General features: G+C 35.5%; 1 protein-coding gene and 1 pseudogene across 1 annotated transcript; both read right to left on the reverse strand.

The window, feature by feature from the left end:
• LOC149261980 (uncharacterized) overlaps positions 1-3262 on the reverse strand; it is a 31517-nt pseudogene extending 28255 nt beyond the window's left edge.
• A 4116-nt stretch (positions 3263-7378) lies between these two features.
• Positions 7379-15059, reverse strand: LOC149261981 (uncharacterized). Its single transcript, XM_089382880.1, has 2 exons — positions 14672-15059; positions 7379-7725 (listed from the first exon to the last, which is right to left on the reverse strand). Exons 1-2 carry the CDS (start codon positions 15057-15059, stop codon positions 7379-7381), a joined length of 735 nt encoding a protein of 244 aa, XP_089239006.1.
• Between the last annotated feature and the right edge of the window lie 12650 nt (positions 15060-27709).

Here is a 27709-nt window from a genome sequence, read left to right on the forward strand (position 1 = left end):
TGCTAGTATTGATTTTTTTGTGCTTCAATGATATTTATGGGTCCAGTATGGAAATTTGATGAAATGTGGCCATCAGATTATAGTGTTGTGCTTCAGGAGTATCCAGTCTGAAAATGTATGAAATGTGGTCCCTGGAGGGTGAAAGGAGATTGTAGGCCGGACCCTATGTACTAGTACATCAACCAGTACAAGAGCAAAGGGGGTAGTAGCTCCCTTCCAGTAGCAGCTAGAGAACAAGTGAAGATTGGAGCATTCAGTACGCAGGTACCTACGTACTAGTAAATGGATCAGCTAGTACAAGAGCTAAGGGGGTTGTAGCTCCCATCCAGGAGAGTTTGGAGAACGAGAGAAGGTTGTAGCCTTCTGCAGGTAGAAGCCTATGTACTGGTATAAGACTGCACCAGTACAAAACTATTGTAAAATGAAGTTTATTATTAAAAGAAGATAAAGACGACTTGCAGCAGGTGGTTTTCGCCCACATTGGGTTTCCACCTTAGATCATGGTATTCATGTGTGCTTCTTGTGTGTGATGATCTGTTCTGTTTTACTGCACCTGCTTACTATACATATGGTTAATGAAGTTTTGATGCACTAACTAAAGATCAACATTTAATGGATTAACTAAATCATAAGTATTCTAGATATACGGTAGTTGCATTAGACATAGTTGCGTATACACGCGGGTTCCATTAACTGAAGTGGCGTATATGTATCTAAGTATGGAAATGAAAAAGTTTTATTGATTTGATAACGCTGATTCACCCCCCACTCTCAGTATTATTTCCAACACCATAGGGCATTGAGACTCTGATTCCTCCAGGAATGGTTTCTGAAGGCCCAACGACGATTGCAAACAAGAAGATTTTTTTTTTTATATTTAGTGGTTTTCTTCTTCTTAGTGGTGACTTTCCGATAGACAAGTGAGATCTAACCTATGAGCTTATTCAATAGTTTGCTATCTGTATTTGGCATATGTTACCAGAAATGGAATGAGAGCATTAGTTTCCGGAAAAAATTGTAGAGAAAATAGAACGGTATGGAAAACACTATCTGGTATGGTTGTTTTCATTTTTCAATACACGAAAAGGTTTCTCGAGAAACGAATAGTTTTTTTAAATGATTTTCTGAGAGACGTTGTTCTAGATTGTTTCTAATGTTTGTTTCATTCCGATTGGATGTTGAGCCGAATAAAAAAAGGGAAGGTTGGTTTTTTTAGAAACATTGTTCTGGTTCGTGTGTAATGTTGGTCTCATTCTAATGGGACGTTGAGCCGAATAAAAAAAAATTGAAGGTTGATTTTGTGGATATTTTTCAGAGGCAATTTCATGGTCTGCCGTAAGTAGTCTAAAATTTCCCTAACAACTTTGTCCGTTTAAGGATTTTGTTTGTTAAAATTAGTGTGACTTATTGTGTTGGTTATATTTAAAAGTGGATTTACGATAGAGTTTTACACATAGTTTTATTGTATTTAATATTTAAAAATTGTTTCTTTATACAAAACTATAAATTTAGATGCATGGGGTTACATTATATATTTATAAATTAATAGTTAAATAATTTGGGAAGATTTTAGTATCTACTTCAATTATATTTTTAAAATATATTATTTTTATTATTATAAAGATTAATTATTATTATAAAGGATTAATGAAAAAGTTTTGAAAGTTTAATGGTAATTTTCTTTAGGTTTTATCTTCGAAGTTTAGTTGTAGCATTTATGGTTCTCAAACCTTCCGCTTTTTCTATGGAAAATGTCACTGGAGGGAGCAACACTCTTTCCTATAGCAAGATAATTTTAGGTAGTAGTAGTTCTAAACAACCCTCTACTTTTGGCTCTATTCTCAATGGATATCAATTCAATTTTCACCATCCTATTGGGAAATTACAACCTAGTTGCTACTTGCCAAGTACTACAATAGAGCCCAAATTTGAGGTCTGCTCAAATCACATGGGAGAATATTTAGGTAGTAGTAGTTCTAAACAACCCTCTACTTTTGGCTCTATTCTCAATGGAGATCAATTCAATTTTCACCATCCTATTGGGAAATTACAGCCTAGTCGCTGCTTGCCAAATACTACAATAGATCCCAAATTTGAGGTCTTCTCAAATCACATGGAAGAATATATACAATATATACAAGAGCATGCACTCATCCTGAAATTTCTCGGGATTTTGCCTTCAAAAAAATCCCACTATCACTGGGTCCAAATCAAATGAAAATGGAAAGACCAAATCAAGCTTGAGTTCAGTGCCAAAGGTTTCTTCACTATTGTATACATCACCTTAGAGGATCAAACATGGGTATTTGAGAATGACTTATGTAAGCAACACAAGCTTTGTTTCACACTATGAAAATTTGATAATGGTCATGTGAGTAATGAAAGCTTATGAGCAAAATAAACCATAGTATCTGGGAATATTAATAATGTGAGTTTTGTTTTATGTTTTTTACATTTTTTTTTTGTTTTTTTTTCTCTCTTCTATTCTAAAACCTCCAAACTCCATTTATCCACGTGTCATTTCGTTCCCATTTCTAGTTTGGAGTAGCATAATCATTAAAATGTGTGTTTAGAATCTGCAATCAAAAAAGATGGCCATTCCAAACAAAATGCAAGCCAACACTAAACTAACCATATTCCTTACCACACAGAAAAAAACTTAATTAATTGAAATATAAAATAAAAAAGATGGCCATTCCAAACAAAATGCAAACCAACGCTAAACTAACCATATTCCTTACCACATAGAAAACACTTAATTAATTGAAATATAAAATAACAATTCAAAATCTGCAAACAAGATAAAGATAACCGTTTCAAACAAAATGCAAACCAACCACAACCATGAAATGAATTCAATGGTTTCTTGATTGCTTGCATGGTCGATGATTTGTGTGGCGATTTGGCAATTGAGGGGGCTCATCTCCACCGCTAGGAGCATACTCTTAGGCCTTTGCATCTGTGAGGCGATCCTGATAGCAGAGTAACCGCAGTACGTCCCGATCTCGAATGCGACCCTGGGATTGTATTTTGAAAGGGCGGAATCGAGAAGGGGGCCCTTATCATCGCCAATGTTGATGAGCCAGCTGGTGCGCCTGCTGTAGGAGTCGATGGCCTGCAAAACAGACTGAGGGTTGCCCCTCTCTGCCGTCTGGAGGACATGGTCGAGCAACGCTTTCTCTCGTCCATCCCTTGCTTGGTCCGTCCGAAGGAACACCTTCATGTTGACTATCACTCCGATGAATGAAAAAAACATAGTCATTTGGATGAGTAAGTTCTGGAGTTTTGGAATGGATTGGTAAGTAGTCTTATTCTAGATCTTTGCAAAGCAGAATTCTTTTTTTATCCAAAATATCAACCCATTTTCCAGAATATCAACCCATTTGCATCACCAATATTAGTGAATACCATCTTCGACTAGAATTCAATGGGAAGACCAGGGAATTTAACCCAAATAAGATTATTTTGAGGTGTTTCTCTTAGTGGGTTAAATCATAGTTACCAAGTTCGGCGGTACTGCAGAAAAAAATTCGAAAATTCGCCGGTTCGATTCGATTTGCGAATTAATACGTCAATTCGAGTTCGGTACGGTGTATTAGATATTAGGTTCACAATTAACGTTGGCGTTTTCGCAGTGGGCTGAGAGTGTATGGAGTATTATGATTCGCGATTCTCCCACCGTTTAATAAAAGAAATTGTCGTCGCTGCCCGCGGGGCTCTTCTCCCCTACAGGATCTGGTTGGAATGAGCGCTTTTTGGGCTTCAGTTTCTTCAAACCTTACCCCCCTTGGATTCCATAAATCGATTGCAGGTACCCTCTGGTCAAAGGTACCTTACAACAAATATAATAACCAAAGTCCCCCCTCGTCATTTCCTAATAGTTAAAAAAAAACAGGAGAAGATTTCCTAATAGTTAAAAAAAAACAGGAGAAGAAAGAAGAGAATTAGGGCTCTTCCTCTCCTCGGAGTATTTAAATGCAGGATTGCCCATTTACTATTTCTGTAAACTCCACAAACCCTAGGAATCACATGTGCAGGAAATGCCTTGTTATCTACTCAACTTCGTAAAATGGACGACTTAGAAATGAGGGAACCGACTTGTACTCACAGATCAATTCCTACACCAACCATGACATCAGAGGCCTCTCGAATTGATAGATCAAGTCCGACCACCTTGACTTTCTCCTCGCTTGGGGATATAAAATATTGCTTAGCTATCATGATATCCGGATCCATAAAAGAAATAGAAAAACAGTAACTTCTATATTACAAAAAATTATAAAATGGAAAAATTCATTACTATAAAAGATATAAAATGGTAAGCTTCCAAATTGACAACTTTTATAAAAAAAAAATAGAAAAACAGTAACTTCTATATTATGACAACTTTTATAAAAAAAAAAATAGAAAAACAGTAACTTCTATATTATAAAAAATTATAAAATAGCAAAAGTCAGTTTACAATGCATAAGACTTATAAAAAAATAGAAAAAAAAAAAGATAAATCCAATAATAAAAAAAAAAATATTAAGTATTTGTAAGACGTATAATGTCGAATTTTTTCGTATCTAATCGAATTCGAATTTTTGATAACTATGGGTTAAAGTCGATATAACAAGAGTATAGAGCGAGAAAACTGTGACCCTTAAGCGAGGGAATAGATTTAATCTTCTCGAGGTCCTCTTGACAGAGAAAATGGAAGTTGCACTAGCCATTAAGCAGGCGAATATCATCGGCATATAATCAAGCAGAATGTGCCATTTTGAATGTAACCAGGTACGCATGTCTGAATCCTCCATATCTGCAAAGTGCCACTTCCCGACGTGCTTCTAAAGTCTAATATCGTGGTCAGAAAGCACATCATACCCGAAAGCCAAATTTGGAGCTAGTTCAGTAATTTTAATGGCACGCGTAGGGTGATGAGCACAGTGTCCATGAACCAAGTGTGAACGAACATGCAACGACGATGGCGCATGTGAGCCATCTGGAAGAGAGTGTGAAGGTGATGTCGGGAGCCCCGTTTCCAAGTGAGTGGCCCTGCCCCCAAATGAAAGTTCGGGTCTCCACCGTGGCACAGATGAGTGCCTCATGTGCTGAGGTGCCGAAGCCAGGTATTCCATTACCTCGAATAGTACATGGACTAAGCAATACAACCTGGAGTGTGAAGGCGCGGATGTTAAAGAGAGGTCAGGAGTTAAGTGTAGGGTAAATGTGCCAGTGTCAGAGAATGTCTAGGGATCCCCACAGTCAGATTTTCATCAATGGAAGCATCGGAAAAGGAGTCAGAAAGGGGAGGATCCAGATGAGGTCGCTGCCGAAAATTAAATCCAAAAGAGGCAAGTCCCTAGAAAAGAGGGAAGAATGAATATAGTAATGGGATAGGACGGAGGAAAGGATTGTAATCAGGGAAGGAATGATAACATCTATGAGCCGAAGATAGTGGGCAAGTGTCATGAGTCGTGTCCATGCAGAGTGACTAATACAACACCGATGGGTTTGAATCAAGCTGGATTCTGGGAAGAAAGGGGTAGCCGGAAAAATGTTGCAGAGTTGAGCCAAGACAAAAGCAAATGTGGTGGCCGGTGGAGAAACAAACAATGATTCAGTAGGATTGTGGGCAATCAATGCCATCACCACCACCACAACAATACTCGAGGCACATCGACCATTTATTGCAGAGTCGAACTCCAAAAGAGTTGCATGGTTGGGAAATGGTGAAGGAATTTGGAGTTGTCTTTAAAGAGATTTTTTGGAAGTTTTTCCGGTGGGTTTTTCCGGTCAAATTTCTCTAAAATCCGGTAGCAATTTATTGAAATCGCAAGTTTGATAGCTAATTTCTGCACAATCAAAGCATCCCAGGGGTTTTTCAGAGTGTTGAATCCAAATATGCAGTTAAAAAACCATTTTAAATAATACAAATCAAGATTTAACCTCAATTTTTTCTGCCAGATTCTGTCACCGGAATCTCCAAAAAGTCGCACTAAAGAGGCAGAGAATGTTATAACTGGTAATGTGGAGGAAGTCAATCACCCTAGTAGGGATAGAGGACAGAGTAGGTGGAAAAGGTCACTTTAGTGAGGCATGTGGACGTCGGGGGAAGACAGAAAATTTAGGGGGATGATATAGAAGAGGAGGTAAGAGGTAATACATAGTAGAATAATAATGTGTAGAATCTCCGAGTGTGCAATAGAGAGAGGTAAGAGCAAAATATTAAACATCCTCAAAACAGAAGATTACAGAATAGCAAAGTGACAAGACAATCGAGAAAGAGAAAACAAGATATCGTTAACCAACCAACAACAAACATAACTAACACTAATATAGATGGCGAGAAACAACAGCTAACATACACAACACATGAGTGCGATATACACTTGTTCTGTCGTCTTCACCATCGCCCCAATATAATGAAGGTGCACACACCCTACTGGTTCATCCTCTCAACCCCACTCCTTCCTCAAATTTCATCAACACATGGCACATTTAAGGTTTTTGGAATTTATAGGGTGATTTGCTCATAAATACAACTGATTTTTTTATCCCTTACTAACATTAATGTTAAAATGCTTAGAATTACAAAAATCATCAAATTTGACAAATACTTTGAATTTTTAGAAATATTCCTAAATTTATGTTATTATATTTAATTTAAAAAAATCGCTATATTTAATATTTTATAATTTTAAGTTTTTAAATTTAATTTCTAATATTAATCAATTAATAAATAGAAATTTGAAAAACATTGCAGGTGTAAATCTGTAAACTAATCGAAAGTCAAAATTATTTGACTCCTATGGACCTGACTGTCCACGAGAGATCGAATAAATAAATAATGGTCATCAAATAATACACAGTAAATTTAATTTCGAATCCCTGAAACGTAAAATTCCAAGCCCCACGATCAGATTCACTGCTGAAACATTTATGATTCTGACATCTACACTCATGATTCAAGTTATGGAAAGGAGAGCAGGGAAAACATTAAAGTGAAGTCTTGGTTTTTATTTTGCCGTCCTAGATAATGTATTTTGCAGTTATTATATGTTATGAAGTTTTTGATCAGATTTGACTGATTTTTTTGTTTTTGATTTCGTTGTTTAAAATAATTTTTTGAGAATATATATAAATTCGGTACACTAAACAAATATTAATTCAAATCTCTATTAAATGGGAAACTATTGGAAAATATGAAAAAAAACCACTCTACTACCTTCCCTGCAAAATACAGTCAAAAGGCGGACATCTATATCGTTTTTGGGGTCGGATTCCCCATGTTGTTCATTGTTTGTAGAGGTTTTCAAACTTAAACCACTTGAAGCTACCAAACCAGCTCTATAACAACCAAAACACTAAACGTAAATAGTGCAGTACGGCCAAGCTAGTCTAATCTATAAGTAGATACGCAGACACTGTCTGGAATCCACCATGTATATTCAACAGTGCTCTTGAATTCCTGTGTCTCAAGCTCCTCCGGATGCGTCTTGATATATTTCTTGAAGTCTGCTGGTCCAAGGAATGAACCCATGTTATCTGAAAATATCCCACTTCCCTTCCTCATCATGCCATTCTCTTTCAGCAGCAGATAATCTGGCATATAGCGGTCCTTCCAGTGATCCAGGAGGACGAAATCGAAGAAGTTAGCTTCCATCTCTTCCAGAAATTGCTTAACAGCCTCTAGTCTCTCGTCGAATTTTCCTTCCACCACTCGCACCTTGGATGATAGCCCTGCAACCAAGTAATAAAATCATAATTATTATTATATTTTCTTGAAGAAGTTCAAGATTATCCCATATGAAATCCATGACCCATAGAATATCCAAAAATTCCTAATAAGGTGGAAAATTTTGAAAGTATTTTGGAATTTAATAAACAATTTTTCTGATTGAATTAATGAAAATTTGAATGTGTAATTGAATTAATTGAAATGTGAACAAACAGCTCAGAAAAGAATGCTGACCAGCACTGAACTAACTAAATCCAGAACAACACAGAGAGAACCAATACAACTAACCTATAAGCTTATTCAATAATTTATTATCAATATTTGCTATTAAATTGATTAAAATGAAATGTGAACTAACGGCTCAGAATGTGCAATCAAAATAAAAGTGGCCGTTTCAAACAGGTTGCAAATCAACACTAAACTAACCATATGCTGAACAACACAGAAAGAACCAAGACAATTTTCTATCAGCATTTGTGATTGAATTAATTGAAATGTGAACCAAAAGCTCAGAAGCTGCGATCAAGATAAATAGGCAGTTTCAAACAGAATGCAAACGAACAGTAAACTAACCATATGCAGCACAACCTAGAAAGAACCAACAGAGCTATTTTTTTTTTAATTTTTATTGTTATTTTTAATTTTTATTGTTTTTTCCAACATCATCTTATGATTACGATAGCTTGTTTTTTATATACATCTTTCACAAAAAAAACATTTTTGTCACTTGTTTGTCACTGTATTCAATAAAAACTTAGTGCAAAATCCTACTTACCTATCATATCTCCAATATCGCCTATGATTCACTTTGAAAATCTATTAGCATACCCCTATTTCTGAAGTGTCTTTGTCCTCCACTTATACATAATTGCTTTACTACAAGATCTCTATAGTTCCTTCATTTATTGCTGAACCCTTTTGGAAACCATGAAAGTGAATCAAAATTGTTTATGCTGCAATGCCCCCTGTTGATAACATGTCTGCAACCCCATTATGTTCCTGGTACACATGACTATATGTAATCTGAGTCTGCTCCAACGTCCAAATACTCCTCATCCATGCAAAAAGATTGATAGGATTTAATTGAGCAGAGCCATGTACCCATTCAATGACACTTTTTGAGTCCCCGAATATCTTAATGGTCTCAATACCAAACCATTTTGCACATAGAAGTGTTCGCCATAGCGCTATAATTTATGCCTCACTGTTTGTGCTACTTCCTCTTTCCCACCAAAAGTGACAACTTACCAGGTTCCAATACAATATAAGCCCTGCATCCACATTTCGATTGTATGCACGCCCCATCAAAGAAACCCACTCGCAATTCACTCCAAATATCTATATACTTGTGATTACCTTTGTGGCCTTTTCTAATAATTGGTCCAATCTCCTTGTAGTATGCAACAATCTTAATAATAGTTGTCCTAGTATGGTTCTTGTTGCTCAAAGATATTTTTGTTTCTGCATCTCAATATCCCCCAGAATATATAGAATGGTAAAGTCGAGTGTTGTTTATGTGTGTTGAACCAAGAAGATGGAAATCCCTCAATCGATCCCTATTGCCACCTACCTTTGATATTGAGTAGTGACATTACTCCATCTCATATAGAACTTGAAAATGGACATTTTAAAAATAGATGAAGAGAGTCCTCCATGGATGCCCAACATAGGGCACAAATGCCTGGTCCTTGTTGTCCTCTATGAATTAACATATCCCAAGTGAGCACTTCGTTGTGGAGAACAAACCAATTAAAACATTTCAACTTCATGGGTATGTCCCAATACCATATTTTTTGGAACCACTGGAACCTTTCATCAAATTTATCTATAGGAAATCTGGAATATATATTTCCTTAACAACAATCTGTCCCTTTTTAAATGTGCCCACCCAACACAATTTATCCTCTACCTCAGACATAAAGGCTCCAGTCTGATTTAGACATTGGATGTAATCCTTCCATTCTATAACCCATCTCCCCGATAGTCCCATAGAAACCACACTCTTCCACATTCGTGTACCCAAGTTGTTGTTTAGTTCTGCTGCCACTTGCCGGATATGGGTAATACCCATTTGAGATATGATAAATCAATGGGGTCGAAAGTGAATGGTAACCCTCCATACCCTTGGTAGCGTCCAAACCAACCTGCATCTAACATCCATCGCTAATCTCCCATCTCATTCCAGCAAAGAGTGACTTTTTAGTTTTCATCATACTTCGCCAAAGGTATGACGCACCCTTTTGTTCCTTAGCCCCATCTCTAATCCACTACGTGGAATCAAAATGATGAAGGTATTTCCTTTTCATGATATTTTGCCAAATACTTGTACCATATAATGCTCGCCAATTTATTTTGTGACCAATGAAATATTAAAGCGCTCCTTGTCCAGAATACTCCATCCTCCACTCTGAATGGGTCATTCAATAGAGGAAAAACGGACTAGGTGATATTTCTTCGATGTGATTTTACCCGCCCATAAATATCTAGCCTAAATATTGTCGATCTTATTTATTATATCCTTTGGCAGTAAATACAAATGCATCCAGTAGACTGACAAATTTTGTAGGATAGATTTGATAAGGGTGAGTCTAATCCCCAAGGAAAGCCATTTATTTTGGCAATAGAAATTTTTCTTCTCAAATTTTCTTAACAGCCACTCCTAATCTTTATTTCCGTATTTATTAGGTTGCAGTGTACATCCAAGGTATTTTGATCCCTCATCTATCTATATCTTTGCAATTTCAAACATATGGAAAATATCCATGATAAATGCTACAACCTGTGAATCTGTGATGGGGAATGATTTAATTTTTTTCACGTATAAACCTGTAGCCTTTCCAAATGAATTTAGTATTTCATAAATATGACTCCATTCTTCACTGTTTTTCTCTCCACCTAGCAACAGATCATCCACGAACATTGAGTCGGTAATATATATGTCCTATGATACAATGATCCCTTTAATCAAACCCCTATTCCTTGCTTCTAAGAATTTCCAACTCAATCCATATATAACAATTATGAATAGTAGTGGAGACAAGGCACATCCCTGTCGCAACCCTCTTGATGAGTTGAAGAAGGTGGTGGGTAGGCCATTGATGATGATAAAAGACGTATCCGTCACAATACATGGCATAATCCATCTTATATTCTGGGGATTGATGCCAATCTTATAGCACCAATCACAAGAACTTCCAATCTATGTAATCGTATGCCTTATTGAGGTCGATCTTCATAATACTAACATTTAATTTCTGGGCCTTGATAGAATGCAGGCATTCTTGAATGATCGCTACCACATCTTGTATCAATCATTGGTCCAGAAATCCAAACTATTTTGGAGAAATGTGTTTGGATAAGGAATATTTCATTATGTTTGCAATGATTTTCGATATTAGCTTATAAATAGCACTACAAAGGGAAATGGGCTTGAATTCCGCAAAAGTAGTTGGATGCTCCTTTCTTGGAATCAGAGCGATAAATGCGACATTGATTGCCACCAGAATGAATCCTTTAGTCTTGGGTTCCTCCGCAACCACCAGTATGTCATGCCCCATCAATTCCTTAAAATGTATAAAGAGTTCAACGCCCCATCCATTAGGACCGAGGCTCTTGTCCTTGGCACTAGAATTCATAACTCCTTCAATTTCCTCCATCAAAATTGGTCTCCCTAATGATTGGTTATTAGCATCTGTGAACATATTCGACATATGATTTAAGAAGACACTCTCATTCATGAATGAGTGATTCCTCTCTTGAAATTGTGTCCTAAAATAATTGATAGCTAGTTATTCCAATTCTAGTTGGGTAGATATATATTTATTATCCTCATCACACAATCCCCAAATGCCATTTTTTTTCCTTTTGCTTGTGGCATGCCTATGAAAGAACTTGGTGTTTTTATCATCGACTATCACCCATGTGACCTGCTCTTTAATCGCCATTCTTCTTCTCTCATATGAAGAATTTTCCTTTTCCAGGTCTCCAATTCGAGGAATTGCCTCTTATATGACTCAGAGAAATATTGAGAGTCATTCATATCTGATATCCTGATTTGTGTGTCTTTAATGTCCTTTAGCTCCTTCCTGATCTCCCTCTTTTTTTCACCTACCCAAGCACAAACTACTAGCTTTAATGATCTCAATTTTTATCCTAGTCCAACCAATGCCCCATGGTCCTTAGAGTTCCTATGATTAGTCCAATGTCTTTGAACGAGTTCCTCAAAGGATTTATCCTTGAGCCACGCATGATTAAATTTAAATGGATACACTCTTTGTTCTGTAATCCCTTCCCATGAAAATAAGATATGCTTGTGATGAGATATGAAGATGGGTAAAATAGATGATCGAATCCCAAACATGCTCCCCGCCATTTGTGTATTTACCAAGAAACGGTTGAGGCATTTGGACATGCATGTAGACCCAAGGCAACCATTGTGCCAAGTTGGAGCCAAGGGGCAGGGTGGCATGTCACACAAATTGTTAGAATCTATGAGTCCCCTGAAAAAGGATTCAAGCGGATCACTCACAACTTTTTCGCCCCATACTTCATCAGACCAGAGAGTGAAATTCAGATCCCCGACCACTATCAATGATTTAAGGTCTAGTAAGCCACAATTTTCAGTGGGATCCTAGTATATGTTCCGACCTCTGTATGGAGCATATGAGTTGATTATCAGAATCCAAGAGTGGTTACCCTTCACATAACCAGATAAAATAATCCCTGCACATGAAAGATAAGCCTCAAGTTTAATTTCCCTTGGGTTCCAAAGTACAACCAATCCACCAGACAGTCCAGATGCACTAGAAGCACATACAAAACAATCTGGAAACATTTTTATGCAAAGACTCTTGTGATGTTTCTTTCAAGACCATAGTCTCTTGTAATAGTACCACCATTGGACGATGGCTCATAATAAGATCATTAAGAGAGAGAGTTTTATAGGTAGCTCCCAAGCCCCTAATTCTTAAGGAGATGAGGGTCATGAGTTACCCTGAAAAACAGGCATCCCCTCTCTAAGGGCCTGAGAACGAGTGCATGTCATACTCATCAATTCCCCAAAACTGTCTTGTGGATCCATAGGGCATTAAGACTATGATTCCTCCAGAAATGGTTTCTGAAGGCCCAACGATGATTGCAAACAAGAAGATTTTTTTTTTATTTAGTGGTTTTCTTCTTCTTAGTGGTGACTTTTTGTTGGACAAGTGAGATCTAACGTATGAGCTTATTCAATAGTTTGCTATCTGTATTTGGCATATGCTACCAGAAATGGAACGAGAGCATTAGTTTCTGGAAAAAAAATGCAAAGAAAATAGAACGGTCCAGAAAACACTATTTAGTATGGTCGTTTTCGTTTTTCAATACACGAAAAGGTTTCTCAAGAAACGAATGGCTTTTTGAAACAATTTTCAGAGAAACTTTGTTCTAGTTTGTTTCTAATGTTGGTATCATTCTGATTGGATGTTGAGCCAAATAAAAAAGGGAAGGTTGGTTTTTTGAGAAATGTTGTTCTGGTTAGTGTAATGTTGGTCTCATTCTAATTGGACGTTGAGCCGAATAAAAAAAAAAGTGAAGGTTGATTTTGTGGATATTTTTCAGAGGCAGTTTCATGGTCTGCCGTAAGTAGCCTAAAACTTCCTTAACAACTTTGTCCGTTTAAGGATTTTGTTTGTTAAAATTATATTATTTGGATGTGACTTATTCTTATGTTTTGTTTAATGTAATTAACTTTTCTTAATTTTTGTGTTGGTTATATTTAAAGCTAGATTTACTATAGAGTTTTACATATAGTTTTATTGTATTTAATATTTAAAAATTGTTTCTTTATACAAAACTATAAATTTAGATGCATAGAGTTATAGTATATATTTATAAATCAATAGTTAAATAATTTCGGGAAGATTTTAGTATCTACTTCAATTATATTATTTTTATTATTATAAAGATTAATTATTATTATAAAGTATTAATGAAAAAGTTTTGAAAGTTTAATGGTAATTTTCTTTAGGTTTTATCTTCGAAGTTTAGTTGTAACATTTATGGTTCTCAACCCTTCCGCTTTTGCTACGGAAAATGTCAGTGGAGGGAGCAACAACACTCCTTCCTATAGCAAGCTAATTTTAGGTAGTAGTAGTTCTAAACGACCCTCTACTTTTGGCTCTATTCTCAGTGGATATCAATTCAATTTTCACCATCCTATTGGGAAATTACAACCTAGTAGCTGCTTGCCAAATACTACAATAGAGCCCAAATTTGAGGTATGCTCAAATCACATGGGAGAATATATACAATATATATGAGAACATGTACTCATCCTGAAATTTCTCGGGATATGGCTTTCAAAAAAATCCCACTATCACTCGGTCCAAATCAAATGAAAATGGAAAGACCAAATCAAGCTTGAGTTCAGTGCCAAAGGTTTCCTCACTATTGTATTTGTCACATTAGAGGATCAAATATGGGTATTTGAGAATAACCTATGTAAACAACACAAGCTTTGTTTCACACTATAAATATTCCATAATGGCCATGTGAGCAAACAAAGCTTATAAGCAACTCCTTATGAACCAATAAACCATAGTATTAGAGAATGTTGATAATGTAAGCTTTCTTTTATGTTTTTCACATTTTTTTTGTTTTTCTTTCTTTCCTCTCTTCTAAAACCTCTAAACTCCATTTCTCCCCGTGTCGTTTCGTTCCCATTTCTAATTTCGTGTAACATAATCATTAAAATGTGTGTTTAGAATCTGCAATCAAAAAAAGATGGCCATTCCGAACCAAATAAAAACCAACACTAAACTAACCATATTCCTTACCACAAAGAAAAAACTTAATCAATTGAAATATAAAATAACAATTCAAAATCTGCAAACAAGATAAAGATAACAATTTCAAACAAAATGCAAACCAACCACAACCATGAAATGAATTCAATGGTTTCTTGATTGCCTGCATGGTCGATGATTTGTGTGGCGATTTGGCAATTGAGGGGGCTCATCTCGACTGCCAAGAGCATACTCTTAGGCCTCTGCATCTGCGAGGCGATCCTGACAGCAGAGTAACCGCAGTACGTCCCGATCTCGAGTGCGACCCTGGGATTGTATTTTGCAAGGGCGGAATCGAGAAAGGGGCCCTTATCGTCGCCAATGTTCATGAGCCAGCTGGTGCGCCTGCTGTAGGAGTCGATGGCCTGCAAAACAGACTGAGGGTTGCCCCTCTCTGCCGTCTGGAGGACATGGTCGAGCAACGCTTTCTCTCGTCCGTCCCCTGCTTGGCCCGTCCGGAGGAACACCTTCATGTTGGCTATCGCTCTGATGAATGAAAAAAACGGAGACATGCCGATAAATGAGCTCTGTGCAAAGCAAGGGGAAAGAATAGATTGATTAATGTAATGTGGTGGATTGTGAGCAGGGATTGATTAATATTATAACATACCAAATGTTATAATATTTAGTTTATTCATTTGCAAAGTTCACTTGGACAGATTGTATCCCCACATATATTTACATATTTTATTTATTAATTATAATGTTGACTTTTGTAGTACATTATCTTAATAAAAAAAATAGTTGAAGATGTTTTCTCAATTAATATCAAGTTAGAAATTTGAGTGGCATTCCTCCTTTATATTTTATGTTCGTTATAATTTTTATAATTTTATTTTATTGATAAGTGTTTTTTTTAAGAAATAGAACTTGAAAAGATTTGCTAAAAAGTTGTTTTTATTATTATTATGTTGGTTGGTGTTATTGTTTAGGGAATGTAGTATAAAAGGACGGGTTGTTTTATTGTTTAGAGTATGGAGTATAAAAGAATAGGTTGTTTTAGTTATTTTCCTTGTTATAAAAGATTTGAATTATAAATGTTAATTCTTGGTTGGTGTTATTGTTTAGAGAATGGAGTATAAAAGGATGGATTGTTTTATTGTTTAGGGAATGGAGTATAAAATATTGGTTGTTTTAGTTGATATGTAGTTAGGATGGGTATACTTTGGAACATTTTTTTTAATTAATGAATGATTCATTATTATTTAGGATTAATAATTATAAAAATGATTTATATAATAAATTATAAAAATATTTTTCTTTCACTTTTTTAAATTATGTTGAAAAATGTTGGGTTTTTAAGAAATGAAGTGTGAAAGGATTGGTTTATTATTATTATTATTATTAAATTGATAGTTGTTTTTGTTGGATATGAAGTGTAAAAAGATTAGTTCTTTTAATTGATGTGATTAAAATTGAAAATATTTGAAATATTTTTTTATTATTTAATAGAAATTTTGAATTATAAATATTAACTAATAAATGATTAATTTTTTTTAATATTTAAATATTAAACTTAATTAAAAAATAAAATTTATTTAATTTGTTATTATATATTAAATTTAATGTAAAATCAAATTAATTACAGATTTTATATATTATCAAACTATATATATTTAATTGTTAAGTTTAATAAGATATACATATTCTACATGGTTTTAATTTTAAATTTATGATCTTTTAGGAAAAAACACGTGCTCTTAACTATTAGGTCACTCAAATTGTATATATATTATTAATTATTATATATATTATTCTATATTCTATATACATCAAACTCATTCATAAAAAAGTCAAACCTGAAATTTAAATTAAAACTAGATTCCATACAATAAAATTTATTTAATTTGTTATTATATATTAAATTTAATGTAAAATAAAATTAATTACAGATTTTATATATTATCAAATTATATATATTTAATTGTTAAGTTTAATAAGATATACATAGTCTACATGGTTTTAATTTTAAATTTATGATCTTTTAGGAAAAAACACGTGCTGTTAACTATTAGGTCACTCAAATGGTATATATATTATTAATTATTATATATATTATTCTATATTCCATATACATCAAACTCATTCATGAAAAAGTCAAACCTGAAATTTAAATTAAAACTAGATTCCATACAATAAAATTTATTTAATTTGTTATTATATATTAAATTTAATTTAAAATAAAACTAATTACAGATTTTATATATTATCAAACTATATATATTTAATTGTTAAGTTTAATAAGATATACATACTCTACATGGTTTTAATTTTAAATTTATGATCTTTTAGGAAAAAACACGTGCTGTTAACTATTAGGTCACTCAAATTGTATATATATTATTAATTATTATATATATTATTCTATATTCCATATACATCAAACTCATTCATAAAAAAGTCAAACCTGAAATTTAAATTAAAACTAGATTCCATACAATAAAATTTATTTAATTTGTTATTATATATTAAATTTAATGTAAAATAAAATTAATTACAGATTTTATATATTATCAAACTATATATATTTAATTGTTAAGTTTAATAAGATATACATACTCTACATGGTTTTAATTTTAAATTTATGATCTTTTAGGAAAAAACACGTGCTGTTAACTATTAGGTCACTCAAATTGTATATATATTATTAATTATTATATGTATTATTCTATATTCCATATACATCAAACTCATTCATAAAAAAAGTCAAACCTCAAATTTAAATTAAAACTAGATTCCATTTACTTTTATAACATAGTAATATTTAGTTTATTCATTTGTAAAATATGCCTCTAGACATCTTATATTATATTATATTTTATATATTAATTAATTAATTAATTAATTAAATATAGCATTGATTTTTCCAATATTATGTATATAATATTAATTATGAAATTTGTTTGAGAAGTTTTGCTAATTAATAACAAGTTAGAAATTTTAGAACAACATGATATTTTATATTTCATTTTGTTTATATTAAATATATTAAAAATTATTTGTTATTTCTTTTGGACAATAATAATTTATTGATTAAGAAAGAGCCAAGACATTTTTATTGGGGCTATCTCTCCTTAATATTAATTAATGGTTTATTTTTATCTTTTAGGTTTCTGTGATCTTCATAATTGTGTAGATCATCTTCCAGATTCATCGCATTAGGTCTTGTTTTGATCGACTTTTCGAACCAAAAATCGTGGTTCATCTTCAAGATGTGAAAGATTAGTGGAAAACTGCTTTTATTATTTAGTTTAATAAATAGATGTATGACATGCATTGCCGACAGATATTAGGGATTTGTCAGGCCAGGGTAACTCCACATTGAACGAGAGACAAAACTGATTGATATTATTCATTAGGTAACTCATGTTTATATACAAAAATAAAAACGGATTAGTTCATCTTCTAGATGACTGTCTAGTTCACCCATCCGTTTCGGATTAGGTGTCAACATTCCCCCCTTTAATCTGAAGGGATGTTGGTGAGTCCAAGCATCGTTCTGAATCTTTCAAGCTTTTCTCTTCCAAGCGCTTTGGTGAAGATGTCTGCAATTTGCTCGTTTGTGGAACAATGACGGAGATGGATTGTTTTGGCCTCAACATGATGTCGGATCAGATGATATTTAGTATTGATGTGCTTAGTACGATCATGGAACTTTGGATTCTTGGCCAACTTTATTGCAGATGTGTTATCAATCATGAGTGGAGTTGATTGTATTTGTTTTACCTGCAAATCTTCAAGAATTTTCCTGAGCCACACAATTTCTTTCGTTGCTTCAGCTGCTGCCACATATTCTGCTTCTGTTGTGGAATCTGCTGGTACTGATTGTTTGCGTGATCTCCAGGAGACAGCTCCTGATCCAAGACTCATAGCATATCCTGAAGGAGATACCCCAGTTTCTTTGTCTCCATCGAAGTCTGAATCAGAGTATCCAATCAAGTTGAAGTCGTTCACCTGTGTATACTTGATTCCAAGGTCTTGAGTTCCCTTCAAGTACCTTAGAACTCTTTTTGCAGCAGACCAATGTCCCTCACAAGGATTTTGCATAAACCTGGAGAGGATTCCAATAGCAAATGAAATGTCTGGTCTGGTAGTAGTGAGGTAGATGAGACTTCCTACAAGCTGTCTATACTTTGTTGCATCTTCAAATTCCTTTCCTTCAATAGATGTGAGCTTCAAGTTTTGTTCCATTGGAGTAGAAAGGGGATTGCACTGTGTCATGCCAAATCTGTTTAACAAATCTCCAATGTATTTCTTTTGAGAAAGAAATATGGACTTTGGATGTTGGGTTACTTCAATGCCAAGATAGTAATGAACATAGCCCAAATCAGTCATTTCAAAAAATTTTGCTAATTCTTTCTTTATGGATGTAATATAGCTTTCATTTTTCCCTGTCATTAAAAGATCATCTACATATACCACAAGATATACAACTGTTTTGCCAACTTTCTTAACAAATAAAGTTGCATCATCAAGATCAAAATGTTTGAAGTTGAGTTTCAGAAGATGCTCAGTTAGTTTTTCATACCAGGCTCGTGGTGCTTGTTTGAGGCCATACAAGGACTTCACAAGTTTGCATACTTTGTGTTCATGTCCTTTCACAGCAAATCCTTCAGGCTGGGACATAAAAACATTCTCTTTTAGATATCCATTCAAGAATGCAGTTTTTACATCCATTTGATGGACTTTCCAACCGTTCTGAGCAGCTAGTGCAAAGAGTGTCTGGATGGTGGCCCATTTTGCTGTGGGAGCAAAAGTTTCCTCATAATCGACCCCTTCATTCTGTGCAAAACCTTTTGCCACAAGCCTAGCTTTGTCCTTGTCAAGTGAGCCATCAGCTTTGTACTTGTTCTTGTAGACCCACTTGCAGCCAATTGGTTTGGTTCCAAATGGAGGATCAAACAGCTTCCAAGTGCCATTCTTTATGAGGGCATCATACTCCTTCTGCATCGCTTCTTTCCATTCATCATGAGAAGCAGCTTCTTTGAAGGAAGTTGGTTCAAAATTTGTAGACAAGTTCAATTCACAATCATAAGTAACATCCATATCAACAGGTGAATTAGAGTTATCTACATCACCTCCATCTTGTCGGTTTGTATTTCTGGTTCCTGTTTTTCCAATTTCATCAGGATGAACACTTTCAAGTGTCTTTGTCAGCCACTTTGGGGGACATTTCTGAGATGGTCCAGGCTGTTCTGTTGATTGAGTTGGGTCTGAATCAAGATTGAGTCTCCTAATTCTATCAATTACATCACTTAAAGCATCATCCGTTGTTGGAGTGTCATGCAGGGGAGATTGTTCTTCAGAAGAAGATTCCACATATTGATCTAGTATAGGAATCCCCCCTTCAAGATGTGGAATCTGATTATCAAACTCTTGAAATGATTTCGGTTTTGTGAATCTATCCAAGCGATCAAGTTGCCGCTCAACAACACTGTCAGATTTGGATGATTCAAGAAAAATGACATCTCTAGATAAAACAAACTTTTTATTTACTTCATCATAGAGGCGGTATGCTTTAGATGTGTTTGAATACGTCAGGAAGATACACTTACGACTTCTAGCACCAAGTTTGTTTCTATGTACCTTTGGTATTAAAGCATAACAGGTGGAACCAAAAATCCTGAGATGTTTTACCGAAGGAACATGTCCATACCACAATTCATAAGGAGTCTTGTTTCTTATAGCACTAGATGGACATCTATTCTTTATATATGCAGCACATAGAACAGCATCAGCCCAAAACATTGTCTTTACATTTTTGAAGAAAAGCATGGATCATACCATATTCAAAATTGTTCTATTCATTCTTTCAGCTACACCATTCTGTTGAGGATTATAAGGCACAGTTGTTTGATGTTTAATTCCATGTTGGCGAAGATAGTGTTCAAATTCATTTGATGTATATTCTTTTCCATTATCAGTGCGAATAGACCCAATATGAGATTGTGCATCATTTTCAATCCACTTATGAAAATTCTTGAATGTTTGAAAAGCATCAGCTTTGTTCTTCAATAAATAAACCCAACACATTCTAGTGTAATCATCAATAAATGTCATGATATACTTATTTCCATTTGTAGAAGGAACAGGCATTGGACCACATAAATCTGAATGAATAAGTTCAAGCTTCCTATGTGCTCTTGAATGTGAATCATGAAAAGACTGTTTGCTATGCTTTCCTAGAATGCAAGCATCACATTGTTTATGTTTTCTAGGAATTGTAGGCAAACCAGCAACACCATTTTTCTTCAACAAGCGGAGACTATCATAGTTTAAATGTCCAAATCTAGCATGCCATAATAAACTTGATGGAAGTGTACCTTCATCATGATGAGAAATATATGAAAAATGCTGTGCATGAGCAGAGGTTCCTTGCAGTTTAAGAAGTCTTTCTTCTTCTATACCCCTCATGACAAGTGAATGGTCAGATGCCTTTCTTACCTCAAGCTTTCCATCAAACATATGAATGGAGTGACCTTGCTGGCGGATGTGGACCAGGGACAGCAAGTTTCTCTTGAACTGTGGGAGATATAGAACATGATCCAAAAGAAAGTCTGGAAGACCAGGCAGTGTAAGCCTGATTGTGCCAAGCCCTGATGGCTTGATTTTTGACTGATCTGCAAAGTATACTGCTCCATCAACATTATCAGTGAAATCTTCAAAGAAATCTTTCCTATGAGTCATATGACAGGTTGCTCCTGAATCAAGCAACCAGTCATTTTTCGAAGAAGCAAGTGAAACATTAAACAGATCTTCATTTACTCCAATGTTACATTGTGCCTCAATATAGTGAGCGGATTCAGGTGCTTTATCTTTGTCTGTGTCATCAGTTTTACCTTTCTGTTGATTTCTTCTCTGTTCAGCTTTGTCCCATGGTAGCTTGCATGTAGAAGCATCATGTGATCCATTTCGTTTGCAGTGAATGCAATGCAGATTTTCCTTTTCTGCTTGAGGATGTCTGCCCCCCTGCCTCTGAAGTATCTTCCTCTTCCTCTTCGTCCACCTCTTCCTCTTGTAGAATCTTGAGCAGGATGCTTTTCTTTATGAGCAAGGCAAACAGTCTCTTCAGAAGATTTAGGGACTGTTTTATTTCCAAAGGCTTTCTCTCTTTCAGCAAACTTTTTCACAAGAGTGTCAAAGGTTATATCTTTAAGATTTCCATTTGCTTGTAAAGACTCAAGATAATTAGAGTAGGTAGGATAGAGTGCTTTGAGAAAGGCAATAAGAGAGATATCCAGCTCAACCTTAGTGGATTTAATATCACGCATTATAGAATTTATTTCAGATGCAAGAGCAAGAGGATCATTATTTTCCAGTTCAAGAGTGAAGAGTTTAATCATGAGCTGAACAACTTCAAGTGCAGAATGTGTATCATAGAGTTCTTTCAGCTTTTGTAAAGCTTCAAAGGCAGTGGAATAGGATGAAATATGACGACTTAATTCCTCATTTACAGATGTTGCGATCAATGCATAGGCTTTGCTGTTCTTGTTTTCCCAAATAACAAGTTCTTTATCTGATGTAGGCTGCACAGGGTCTTTGTCTTCTTCTCCGACACACACTCCTTTCCACAGCTCATTGTAGATGAGGGTGTGTTTTACCATCCGAGACCATTCTGAATAGTTCTCCTTGCCAGTGAGAACTATTCCTACCATAGAAATGATTGAATGCATTCTGTAAAAAAAAATATCTCTGCCAAAAAACTTCTGTTGAGAGAAAAAAAATCCTTATATGATAGCCTTATGCATTTATTTTTCTTCTAACATTTCATCAGCATATCATCAGCATTTCTTATATCACCATTTCTTTATATCACTTCCACAATATTATGTTTTGAGAAAAAAAGAGGGCGCTCAAGGTATCTCTTCAACCTATATCACTGCTACAATATTATGTTTTGAAAAAAGAGGGCGCTCATATATCACTGCTACAATATTGTTTTGAAAAAAGAGGGCGCTCATATATCACTGCTACAATATTATCAATGCAATTGAAAAAAAAGAGCGCATTCACTTCACTGTATTATTATTTCAATTCCCGCAATTTCAAAAGGCCACTTGCAGCCAGGTCACCGACAGCTCCAAAAGTAGATGCTTGATTCAGCATGCGTGCAAAACGTCCATCCAATTCATCACATACAAAGCTAACAAAATAAAGTGCAGTGAAGAGCTTCTTGTTGGAAAAGCACTCTCCAAATGCAACAATGTTGGCTAATATCCTTGCATATCCGATAAGATTGGGAACGTACAGATCATAAAATAAAGCACAATTTTTTTTTTTTGAAAAAATATCTCTCACTGTAATTCGAAGCTAACAATCCCCGCAGCTTTGTGTCACAGCAATTCCATGGGAAATCTGGAGTATTACGATACCAATAGATACACAAGCATGCGCTTCAATAGAATCGCAGCGTAACCACAGTTCTTACAAAAACGCAGTCGATACTACAGTTCAAAAAACGTAGCGAATAATAAAACTGAGGGTATGATTTTTGAATGGATCGATGGAGGATGCAGGGACATTGAAATCATCCGAAAAACCCAAGAATGCAAATCAGCATTCACGGATTTTACCACAGCTATCAGTCGAGCACTCAAGGTCGCGGTCTCTTAGATAAGTGATGCTGAGTTAACCAATTTGGGAGACACCGTGGAAGAAATAGCAGAGCGGTTTATTCAGAATGAGCGAAGGACATTCAAAGGGATGGAATGGCAGTGTAATCCCTCAAACCCAAAAATTATTGAAAGAAAATTTCACTTGAAGGCGGCACCAAAATGCAAGTAAACCATTTCAGAGCCGAAAGATTCTGGAAAGAAATCACACAGTTTAAATGCCTCGGACTCAGGCCATGGTAACGGCTCTCTGTCTGGAGATGCATTCAATTAGAAACGCATCAACGCTTATGCGCATTCAATATCAATCACTGAGAACAACGCACATTCAGCAGCATAATTATGGATAGTGCGCAGTCTTCAGGACAGAGGCGCAGTCTCTGGCAGTCAGAGAGCACAGGGCATTCAATAAAAATCAGGGAATCGCTCAGGATGAGGCAGCGCTCAGCAGGAGTTACATTATTTTGGGACCTTTGCTCTGATACCATGTCAGGCCAGGGTAACTCCACATTGAACGAGAGACAAAACTGATTGATATTATTCATTAGGTAACTCATGTTTATATACAAAAATAAAAACGGATCATTTCATCTTCTAGATGACTGTCCAGTTCACCCATCCGTTTTGGATTAGGTGTCAACAGGATTACTAAATTATTATTAAATTATTAATTTTATTAGGGTCTAGTTGTTTTAATTTATATCTTATTATTTTAATTATATTTTATTATAATTTTTTTTCTTTATATTTTGTTTTTTAATTATATTTATTTTAATTATATGTTACAATTATTTATTAAGATTAATACATAAGTTATCATAGTTATATAGAGCACACAACAGAATCTCTTCGATAAAGAACGAGAATGGGGAGCTTCAGAACACTCATAAGAATATTGAAGCTGTGCTTGTCAAGCATTTCCAAAACATCACTCGGGAAAGCAATCCAAACAGGGAACAATCCATCAAGGAAATGATAAGGCATATCCCTAAGTTGGTGTCTAGAGAGGACAATTTTAACCTCAATAGACCTGTTACTGAAGAGGAAGTAAGCGAGGTTCTCAAAGACATGCAAAATTACAAAACACCAGGCCCAGATGGTTTCAATGTAGAGTTTTTTAAAGCTTGTTGGCATATTGTCAAACAGGATATACTGAATGTAGCGGAGGATTCCAAGTGTAGCAAAACTATCTTGAAAGCCCTCAACACCTCCTTCATCTCCTTGATCCCCAAACAATATTCAGCGCAAACTGTAGATAAGTACAGACCCATAGCCTTATGTAATGTAGTATACAAGATAATATCCAAAGTTGTTGCTAACAGATTAAGACCTCTCCTTCCTTACTTAGTATCAGAGGAACAGGCAGGTTATGTGGAGGGCAGACAAATTTTAAATAACATTATTCAAGCCCATGAGGTGGTTCACATGCTTACTAGTAAAAGGCAGGGGGGATGATCATGCAATTGGATATTGCCAAAGCATATGACAAGGTGAATTGGATTTACATCAAGAAGGTTCTCACTGCTTTTGGTTTCGATCACAACTGGGTCAGATGGGTCATGGCTCTAGTGACTTCATCCAACTTTTCAATTTTGGTGAATGGCTCTCCCTGAGAGATTTTCATTCCTTCTATAGGTCTCAGGTAGGGAGACTCACTCTCTCCCTTTCTTTTTATTCTCATGATGGAAGGACTTGGCAGATCCATTAAGCATGCCAAGGACTCATGCAAAATCAAAGGTCTTCAATTATCTGAGAATGGTCAAGCTCTAACTCACCAACAATTTGTAGATGACACCATGCTGCAAGGAATCCCCACAGTCAAAGAAGCTTTAGCCTACAATCAAATCCTAAAGGAATTTTCCATGGCTACAGGTATGGAAGTCAATCTCTCTAAATCAAAAATATTCTTCTTTAACACTAGTATTGCTATTCAGAGAAATATCTCAAGAATTCTTGGTTTCCAAAGGGATTCCCTCCCCACAGAGTATTTGGGAATCCTTCTCACATCCAAATCTATGCACAAGAGTACCTGGGAACAGGCGATTAATAAGATGCAGGACAAAGTAAAAAATTGGATCTTCAGAGTCTTGAACTTGGCAGGCAGGTTGGTTCTGACAAAGGCGATTTTGCAATCCATCCTAGTTTTTATGTTATCAGCCCTCCCAGCTCCCAAATGGGTTTTAGAGAAATTTAGGAATATACAAAGAGATTTCCTCTGGGGTAAGGAAGAAACAAAGAAGAAGTAGGCCCTGGTTTCTTTGGATAAAATCTGTAAACCCAAGAGTCATGGGGGTCTAGGCTTGGATGATCAGGAGATTCTCAGTAGAGTGCTTGGAGCCAAGCTTTGGTGGCGATGGGTTCAGGAGCCAACAGCCCAGTGGGCAAGGATCTGGAAAGAGAAATATGCCAACTCTTGGCACACTAATGATCTCATAAGGATGTCTAGAAATTTAAAAGGATCTCATTTCTGGAACAAAGCTTGGAAAAATAGAAGCCTAGTTCAAAAAAATAGTTTTTGGGAAATTAGAGCAGGAGATCTTGCAGTCTTTTGGGAGGAAAAATGGCAACAAGAATCAATGCTATTAACAGAGGATGTTTTAAGCCTCAAGCAGGAAACATATTCCCAAGGGTTAAACAAAGTTAAGGATTTCTGGGATCCTACTCAGAACTCCAGAAAGCGGAGAAGTTGGAGGAAAATTGACTGCAAAGATGATCCACCGCTAGAGCATACTCTTAGGCCTCTGCATCTGCGAGGTGATCCTGACAGTAGAGTAACCGCAGTACGTCCCGATCTCGAGTGCGACCCTGGGATTGTATTTTGAAAGGGCAGAATCGATAAGGGGGCCCTTATCGTCGCCAATGTTCATGAGCCAGCTGGTGCGCCTGCTGTAGGAGTCGATGGCCTGCAAAAAAGACTGAGGGTTGCCCCTCTCTGCCGTCTGGAGGACATGGTCAAGCAACACTTTCTCTCATAATATTGTGGTGGGATGAGCTACCAAGAATTAATCTCATAGACCCAACAATCCCAACTCTACAAGGAATAACGCATAGTCGACAACAACATCTAAAGCATGAACAAAGGAAGGACAAAATGAAATAGAGCACAGAAATTAACAAGCAAGAAACTCAAGAACTGTGAGAAAATTCCTCCCACAAATGGTCAAAACTCCACTGTGGGAAATAATTTCAGACAAAGTGGGAGAAAAAATAAAATACATGAGAGATAATGCACTAATACATAAATTTGTGGGAATATGGTCCTCAAATAGAATATGGATAGGGTGGATCAGAAAAAATGGTCGTTAAAGGGACACATTGAACTCAAGTTGGGCACAAAAGACTTCTTATCGTAGGTTTCTTTCAACTTATGCTTGATATTAATCACTTCCTTCTCCATTTCTCTCAACATGCTAGGTTGAAATATTGTTATGTTCATTGGGCCATCCCAGCTAATGGGAGTATTTCATTTTCTACTGTATAGTTCCTCAATAGGGCTCATCTTCATTGATTCTTGGTACCTCATTGTTGTATGTAAATTCAACTAATGGTAGGAATTCTTCCCACCTCTTTGGTTGCTGCATGACATACATTTCTAGCATGTCTTTTAGGATTCTGTTTACTCTTTCAAATTGGGAATTTGTTTGAAGATGATAGGATGTACTAAAAGTTAGCTAAGTCCTATATTCAAGTGAGATGAATATTTAGTTAATGAAAATTTGAGTTATGTCAATATTTTTATTGGTGGATTTATTATTTATAAAGTGAATTTTCGTGGAATTTCCATGCTTAATTTGTCCACTACCACCATAACAACATCATGTTGTTTGGATGTCTTTGGTAATTCAGTGATGAAGTCCATGGCCATGATTTCCCATTTCGACTCAATGATTGGAATGAGTTGTAGTAATCTCGATGGATGTCTATATTCTACTTTGTCTTTTTGGCATTCCAGGGATGTAGCAATATATTCAACTATTTCCTTCTTCATTCCTAAGCAATAATATAATTCCTTTATAACTGTTATCATTTCTAGTGATTAGAATGACCTGAATAAGGTCTTTTGTGAAACTCATCCATTATGAGTTTCTTTAAGTTAGTCACATAGGGTATATACCATCTATATTTTAACAAAAACATACCATCAGAAATGATCTTGTAATTATTATTTATTGCTCCTTCTAGTTCTTGTTGTAAGTATTCCTTCACATACGAAGAATTCTCATCATGTAGCAATGCCACTTTAATCCTTTCCTTGGTGTCAACTTCACAAGTGCTCATGGTTTCCAACTGAACTAACTGTAGACTTCTACTAAGTGCATATGCTACTTAATTTTCCTTGCCCTTGCTATGCTTTATGTCAAAATCAAATTCACTAATCAAATCATACTATCTAGTTTGTATGGCATTTAACTTGCACTTATCAAACAAGTATCTTTGTCCACCATGATCTGTGATCAACACAAAGCTTCTCCTAGCACCTCCATATCTTTAGTGAAAGAGTCTATCACCTTTGCGATTCTAAGAGGGTTTAAGATGAAAATCACATTCTC

Source organism: Pinus tabuliformis, chromosome 6 (genome assembly GCF_031772625.1).
Source record: "Pinus tabuliformis cultivar Carrire ecotype Pingquan chromosome 6, CPIR1, whole genome shotgun sequence".
In the NCBI taxonomy this organism is placed as follows: Eukaryota; Viridiplantae; Streptophyta; class Pinopsida; order Pinales; family Pinaceae; genus Pinus; species Pinus tabuliformis.

Excerpts from the sequence above, each read along its gene's own strand:
- LOC149261981 (XM_089382880.1), bottom strand. The coding sequence starts at position 15,059 with ATGTCTCCGTTTTTTTCATTCATCAGAGCGATAGCCAACATGAAGGTG. Across the intron at positions 7,726-14,671 it reads ACAAATCATCGACCATGCAG|GGCTATCATCCAAGGTGCGA; the intron begins GCAATCAAGAAA and ends ACTTGGTTGCAG.